This window comes from Triticum dicoccoides, chromosome 6A, assembly GCF_002162155.2.
Source record: "Triticum dicoccoides isolate Atlit2015 ecotype Zavitan chromosome 6A, WEW_v2.0, whole genome shotgun sequence".
NCBI classification, from domain to species: domain Eukaryota; kingdom Viridiplantae; phylum Streptophyta; class Magnoliopsida; order Poales; family Poaceae; genus Triticum; species Triticum dicoccoides.
In genome coordinates, this window is record NC_041390.1 from 616,889,330 (window position 1) to 616,897,333 (window position 8,004).

The window sequence follows — 8,004 nt, forward strand, 5'->3', positions numbered from 1 at the left end:
TGTAAAACATTTTTTATACACGTTTAATATTTGCAAATACATGTTAAACAGTTTTTTGAACGATAAAACCCATTTTTTGAACTATGCCAACATTTTTGTACATTGTACAAACATTTTTTGAGATTGTCACGAACACTTTTTTTGAAACTTTTTGAATATTTTTTAAATGTAACATAAATTTTTTAATGTTCAAAACATATTTGTTGAATTACACGATTTTTTGCATTTGTATTTAAAGAAATGTCACATAAATTTATTTTGAAATGTGCAATATTTTATAATTGTTGCAACATTTTATGTACATATGCCAACTGGTATACATAACTAACATTTTCTATGTTTTACATTCATAGTCATACATTTTTCATATACAACAGGAACATTTTTCTATACACATTTAACATTTTTCAGATGCAATACTGTCATTTTCAAAATTTTATGTGAAGTGTTGTATATTTATATTTAAAATATTTCGAAATATGAACGAAAGTAAAAAAATAGAAATGTGAAGAAAAAAAATGTGCATGACATCAGCGAGCCGTTCCTGTAAGGCTCGCAGAGGGAGGCACATCTATATCTATATCTATATCTATATCTATACCTACTATTAAAGGGAATAGATATTCTTGGTTTGGTTTAGTTCTTTACATTTGGTTTACACACGTTAAGCGATCTGGGCGAGTTACTTGTATGTTGATGGGCCTTTTATGGGCTTTCATAGAGAGACCATGAAAAATAATTAGGTCAAAAAAATCAACATTGTAGGAATTGAACACAAGACCTCCTGTCGATCTTTTAGATGTAACAACCAAAGACTTTTGCACCTTTCATATTTACTAATCCCAACTCACTCTAAATATATGAATGGCAGTCATCATTTTTATTTATTTTTTTGCGAGAAAATGAGTTAATATTAAAACGGCCAAATTACTGAAAGGTCCACACAGAAAAGAAAATTACAACCAAGCCCCTCTGCAACCTGACTACGCCGGCGCCGTAGACAAGCCGGTGACGCGCCGTTCGCCGCTGCTCGTTGACGCCTTGGATCGAAGCAGCCCCTGGGCGAAACGGGAAGTCTCCGATCAACGGTCCCTGAGGACCTACACCCATGGCCGTCGTTGTCGTCGCACCGCTAAACATCGCCTTCCTTCTCCAGATCTTCAATCGCCGGAATCGCCATCCCTCAATCTCCGGCATGGGGGAGCCGTGCACGGCCTCTCCACCGAGCAGCGAGCACGAAGAAAGGAGCTGGTCCACCGCGGAGCTCCACTGGAACTTCGCCGTCGAAGGGGAGACAAACACCTACAAAAAGCCGATCCAGTCACACCGTCGCCTCCACGACGCCACCGGTTGGCTCCCTAGGCACTCCTACACTATGTACACGCTGCAAATCGGGCCTCCCCCGTCCTCCCGCCGCCGGAGCGTCTGGCGGAGGCCGAGGGAGCCGCCGATTCGGCAACGGCGAGGTGGAGAGCCCGGGGTTCGCACAAATCGCCCTTCGTTCCTGTAGATGGAGAAGGGTGAGGTCCAAGGCTCATGTTTAGGGTGAGCTAATTAAGCGAATGAGCTAATAAAGGAAGGATTGTGGGCTTAAATATAATATTTAAACGAATGTGGCTAATTAAAGAAAGGATTATGGGTAAATCGGTGGAATAACTATTAGAAAGATTGTGGTATTAATAAATTCTACATGAAGGATTTGAGGTAAAATGGTAGGATAATTAAAAGGAATGATCTATAGGCCTTAATGTGTTAGGGCTACTAAATTAGAAAAGGAAGGATTTGATTCCCGACTAAAATGGATGAGGACTTCATGGTAATTAATGAAAGGATCATACTTAAATGCCATTAAAAAGGATTGTATTTAAATGAAATCAGTGAGACATTATGTCCCGCAAAGAAAATATGAACACGACTAAATTGTGATGTATTTTTTTATGTTCATTTTGTAGAAGGACGATATTGCATTACAATATATTCTTCATAATGAATCCGATGTTGTGAGACATTATGTTTGTGCAAAACATTAATTTTTCCGTTGCAACACACGGACATAGGTGCTAGTAGCCACCTACGCAACGATTTCTTCATGGCCAGCATGCACGCTCGCTCTGGATCGAGGAGGCTTCTCTTGTGTGCTGGGTCCGGCGATGACAGTGGCGACGTCTGCCTTTTATCCAGCCCGCTGTTCCATGGAAGGAGATCGCGAGGAAATCGGTAACACTTTATGCATCCAGTTTCTATTTCTCCAGTGACACTTTATGCATCCGCGGACGCGGGCAGCGACCGATCACCTCCTATTTCTCCGTGTTCGTGGCCGTGCTCCTCAAAGGTCGGCCCTCCCAGACCCATGCAATTCGTGCAACTACCTAGATGACACAACAACGTAGACCAACATACTACATAATACTCCGTATAGCACAATCCGAACCCCAAAGAGCAAGTTATTGTACAATTGAACCCAAAAGAGCAAGTTCATCACCGGACAGATAAACTAGATACATTAAATAAACTAGATAAAGGTAGAGGGTCGTCGGACATCACCATTTCCTCGCCAGCCCCTTTCCCTTGTGGTCTCATCCGGGACTCCAAACAATATTCGGTCACCAAATCACATAACTCATATAATATAATATCATCATCGAACGTTAAGCGTGCGGACCCTACGGGTTTGAGAACTATGTAGACATGACCGAGACACCTCTCCGGTCAATAACCAATAGCGGAACCTGAATGCTCATATTGGTTCCTACATATTCTACGAAGATCTTTATCGGTCCTACCGCAATGACAACATATGTTATTCCCGTTGTCATCGGTATGTTACTTGCCCGAGATTCGATCGTCGGTATCTTCATACCTAGTTCAATCTCGTTACCGGCAAGTCTCTTTACTCGTTCCGTAATGCATCATCCCGCAACTAACTCATTAGTCACATTGCTTGCAAGGCTTATCCTGATGTGTATTACCGAGAGGGCACGTAGACACCTCTCCGATACGATAAATCTTAATCTCGATCTATGCGAACACAATAAACACCTTCAGATATACATGTAGAGCATCTTTACAATCACCCAGTTACGTTGTGACATTTGATATCACACAAGGTATTCCTCCGGTATCCGGGAGTTGCATAATCTCGTAGTCAAAGGAACATGTATAAGTCATGAAGAAAGCAATATCGATAAAACTTAACGATCATTATGCTAAGCTAACAGATGGGTCTTGTTCATCACATCATTCTCCTAATGATGTGATCTAGTTCATCAAATAACAGCACATGTCTATGGTTAGGAAACTTAACCATCTTTGATTAACGAGCTAGTCTAGTAGAGGCATACTAGGGACACTGTGTTTTGTCTATGTATCCACACATGTATCAAGTTTCTGGTTAATACAATTCTAGCATGAATAATAAACATTCATCATGATGTAGGGAAATATAAATAACAACTTTATTATTGCTGCAAAAAAACTAAACCAGTGCCGCAAACCTGTCCTACGTTCTCATGAAGCATCTGCAGCCACGATTGCCAAATGTGACACTCTATGCGTCCATAGACAACAACCGGTCATCGTGCTCCTCAAATATTTGCCCTACAAATCTATACAATCCATGCAACTACGTGTATCAACATTCATATGTAGCATAATAATGCGAGCACAATTGAACCGAACAGTGCAAGTTCATCACGCGACAAATAAAGTAGATACATTAAATAAACCAGACAGCTAGATAAAGGGAGAGGTACGCCGGACATCACCATTTCCTTGCCGGCCCTTCCCCTTGCGGTCACCAGAGCAACGGCAATAATAGTTCTCCACATAGGCGTTGTCGGTGGTAGTGCTAGTCGTGCCATTGTCGGACGTCAACGGAATGATGCCCGTAAAACAACGGGCGGCGCGGGCCTCATCCTTCGCTAGGCTGGCCGCTTCGCCTTCTCCTTTTGCGGCGCACTCGGACTCTTCGATGCCGAGCCGGAGCGCCTTCGTGTTCTTGTGACGGAGGCACCTCACGTCCGTCTCTGCGGTGATCAGCGACCGGCGAAGGACCTCGTGCAGAAGCTGCTCCTTCAGATCGACCAGTGTGGACATTGCATAGGTGCGATAAGACCTCACGCACCTGTCCGAGAGGAACTGACCTCTGCCGCCCTCTGTGCGGCCCGCTGCCTCTCACGGCGTGCGACTTTTGCTTTCGATTCCGGAGTCTCGACTGCTGGCTCGGCGCAACAACGAGAACCCAGTGCTGCCCGAGAGGAGCTAGGGCTAGAGGGGTAGGCGAGGGGCATGGCCAGCGACGGGTCTGCAACGGCGGGTTAGCGCAGTCAAACTTGTGTTGCGTCGCCGAGCTACCAGGGACGACGCAAAGCTCAAGCTCCTGCCCTTGTCCATCTGCGACCGCTAAAGGGCATTGCAGAGCGTGAGCTCTTTGTTGTTTGGTGCCTCGCTGTCAGAGTCCTCCTCCTTGAAGAGCCCGTCTTAGTCGATGGGATCAGACTCGTCGCCGGATGGCACTGCCGGATTGGATGTCCGATCTAGCCATGGTGGAGAGGAGGGGATGGGACGGGAAGGGGAGGGGATGAGACATGCAGTGGAAACGGAGCGAAGCGATTTTGCTGGGATTGCGGAACAAAGTGATTTTGGAGCGAAGCAACTTTGCTCACAAATCTCTGCAGTCCAGGCTGGTACGAACAATTTTGGTGCCGCCGTTGGATGACAAAAATATGTCTAGACACTGTTCAGTCCGGAAATTTGCGCGTGGTTTGATGATCCGTGTTGGAGTTACCCTTATTTTGCTAACTTTCAGCTACTTTATTCATTTCTCGTTGATTATGCGAGTGCACCTTGATCATTATTGATATCCTGTTGATCCATGTGTTATTTGAGAGAGAGAGGAAGAGAGAGAGAGAGAGAGAGAGAATTGGAGCAGAGTTATGAGCATATCATTTCAGATATAGTTCTAAGATTCGTCATTAATCTGCTTAGTCATCTCGCTTTATTACATTGGTATCACGACCGCAAACATATCGTACCAGTCACAGTTCAATTATTGTACTGTTTGAGTTCTTCAATAGGACGACACTTGTTTCGAACCGGTAGCGGTGATGGATCCTAGGAGCGACCAATACTAGCAAGTCAAGTTGGCGTACCTCAGGGTACCAAAAGACTCTACTCTTCTGGAACCCGTCCATGTCGTTTAGGCAGAGGTTGTCGACGATGTTGGGGTACCCCCTTCAGCTTAAGAGTGTAAAAGTGTGGAATTTCACCCCTAGCTATGACTCCTGGTTTGGGAAGCTTGATGGTCATGTGTGACGCCAATAATTTCCTTGCCCATTTCTATTGAATCTGTTTTTATTGTTCCTTTTGTTTTCATTTTTGTTGAATTCAACACTACCAATTATTATCTTCTTTATCCTTTAAATCCAGTTCATCTAATGATACACCATCATACCATCTTATTAAATAGTGAAGTATCCGCTTGCTAAGTATGATTTCTCATACTCACCCTTACTTCCTCTATTTTCTTATGTAGTCATCGACTTGCATAAGAATGCGCAAGACTTCCAATAATAGGCTTGACTAGTGGGTGGGAAGCGACTAGTGAATATAATGTGTTTATTCAGCTATTGTAGATGCAAAGAAATTCATAAAGTAAACATATAAGCTTTTATGATCCCTTGATTTATGTCTGCTTAATCTCACCTTGCATGACTATAGGCCACCTGATGTATAGGCACGCAGCAGCTCTCTTGCCTAGGCCTGGTATCCGGCGTGACAACCGCCGACGTGCTGAATTACATTAACACATTTCACTTATTTGTAACCTCGATTGAAAAAGAATCATGTTAAAACATAAATCAAGAGAAAAAAAAGTACGAAAAGTTGATAAAAAGAGATATGTAAAAGAAAAAAGAAACATACTAACGTCATTCGATTGTGACTTAACCAAGTCTCTAGCCGCATCCCCGTACCGTAACTATACTACTATAAATCCCAGTATTACCCACCACAAGAATTACATTATTATTGGTGTGCACGAGGGTGATACACCTCTACGGCACAAGATAAATTTCTCTTAGGAAAAAAAGATGAACACTTCAAAATCCACTCATCTCATCTCTGACATCCGCTGTCACATTACTCTGCTTGCTTGGCCATCATTCCTCATACAATCTTTCTGTATGGAATTGGCTCCCGATGGCAGAAAATGTACCCTAAACCGAGCGAGAAACCTCCTCAAGATGATCTCGCCGCCGGCGAAACCTTCAACCTCTAGTACATGATGAGAGACCTGCCAGGCAGGACAGCTGACAGATCGGCGGCAGATCCCACAGCGAGTCGCAGGGGTCGTTCCCGATGTCGAACCCGTCGTCCTGCTCCTGCTGGACGACCCCGCTCATGGCGGCGCCGGGCGACGCGGAGTCTTGATCTTGCTTCTCCGGCCTCGCCCCGTCCGCGATCACCCGGCACTCGGCCACGTTGCGTCGGGCGGCGAGCGTCGGGACGGCGGGGCTCAGCGTTGCAGGCCATGGCTGATGCTCGAGGTGTTGATGGAGCTGTTCGCTGCCGTGGCTGATCCACTGGTGGTAAGTCATGTGGTTAGAGAGGCTGGTGGGAGTCGGGGTGTGGTGGGCGGCGGCTCCACTGGCGCTCATGGCGAAGCTGATGGTCGAGCTGGTGCTGCTGGTGTTGTTACCGGCGCTGCCATTACTAGCTGCCGTGGCGAGTCTGATGGTAACAGCGGGCTGCTGGGACGGCGCCCGCGGCGGCGGTGGCGAGGCGCTCTTCTTGAGCTTCTTGTGGGTGAGCAGGGTGCGGATCCTGGACGCCAGCGGCGAGTCCGGCGGCGAGGAGGCGGCGGCGGGGGCGGCGGTGGCGAAGTTGGTCCGCGTGTTGGAGCCCCGGAGGAGGCATGCGGCCTCGTCGTAGGCGCGCGCGGCCTCCTCGGCGGTCTCGAAGGTGCCGAGCCACACCCGTATCTTGTGCGTGGTGTCCTTGATCTCCGCCACCCACCTCCCCGACGGCCGCTGTCTCACCCCGACGAACTTGCACTTGCTGCTACCCCTCCCCTTCGCCGCCGCCGCCGCCGCCTTGCCCACCGCCGCCTCGTACTGGCATTGCTGCTGCTGCTGCTGCTGCTGCTGGAACTGGAGCTCCATTGATTAATATAATTATCTCTCTCTCGAGCTGGTGTAGTCTGGTCTGAACTTTGGGTGGAGGAGGCTGTGCATGAATTTAAGGGAGGGGAGGCGCTGGGGCGAGGTCGTGGAGGGCTTGTCATGGCGCGCATGTCTGTAATGGCGAGATCTTTGTTAGTGGGGTAGCGGGAGGCTGAGTTTTCTAGGGGCGCTAGACGGCAAATCCCGTAGGTTATCTCGATGTTTGATGTGGTCGTACGTCGTGGCTGGCATGTTTGTCCTCTCCCCAGGTTGACGACAGCGCCCTTTGTTTTCAGGCCGGGCGACGCGCGCTACGTGTCCATCCGGGCTTCGATCGCGCGCCATGTCCTCGCCGAGGAAGGGGCGACCGACGGATTATTAAGGACGACGAGCGACGTGGGGCGGATGAAGAAGAAGATGTGACGAGGAGGAGGAGGGAGGGAGGGAGGGGGTCACGTTTTCCGTCGAATTGATTCATTATTTCTTGTGTGTTAGAGCCCGCGCACTACTTCTGAGTAGTGATGACCAACGAGTTTTGTTTATTGATGCTTCTTTTGGGGACGCCATTTGTCAGGTGTGTTGATGATTGGCAGTTGCAATCAGTTGCAGTCTTCGCCGTGCTCAAATATGAATTTGGCTGGTCATTGTCATGTATATACAAAATTCAACATGCATCTGCCCGCTTCGTTAGTGGTTCTTCGTCCGTGCATTTCAAATGGTAAACCACTCGGCCGGTAGACCTATGACCTAGCCGGCGTTCTCTTCGTCTGCAACATGGCACGCATAAGGGAAACAAAAACCATGTTTAAACTTTTCTTTTAGGAAGGTCAAACACCATATATTA

At 47.0% G+C, this 8,004-nt stretch overlaps 1 protein-coding gene across 1 annotated transcript; it reads right to left on the reverse strand.

The window, feature by feature from the left end:
• Positions 1 to 6,168: 6,168 nt before the first annotated feature.
• LOC119316841 (ethylene-responsive transcription factor ERN1-like) lies at positions 6,169 to 7,160 on the reverse strand. The gene has a single exon (XM_037591229.1). It carries the CDS (start codon positions 7,158 to 7,160, stop codon positions 6,267 to 6,269), a length of 894 nt encoding a protein of 297 aa, XP_037447126.1. The 3' UTR covers positions 6,169 to 6,266.
• Positions 7,161 to 8,004: the final 844 nt, after the last annotated feature.

Excerpts from the sequence above, each read along its gene's own strand:
- LOC119316841 (XM_037591229.1), bottom strand. The coding sequence starts at position 7,160 with ATGGAGCTCCAGTTCCAGCAGCAGCAGCAGCAGCAGCAGCAATGCCAG.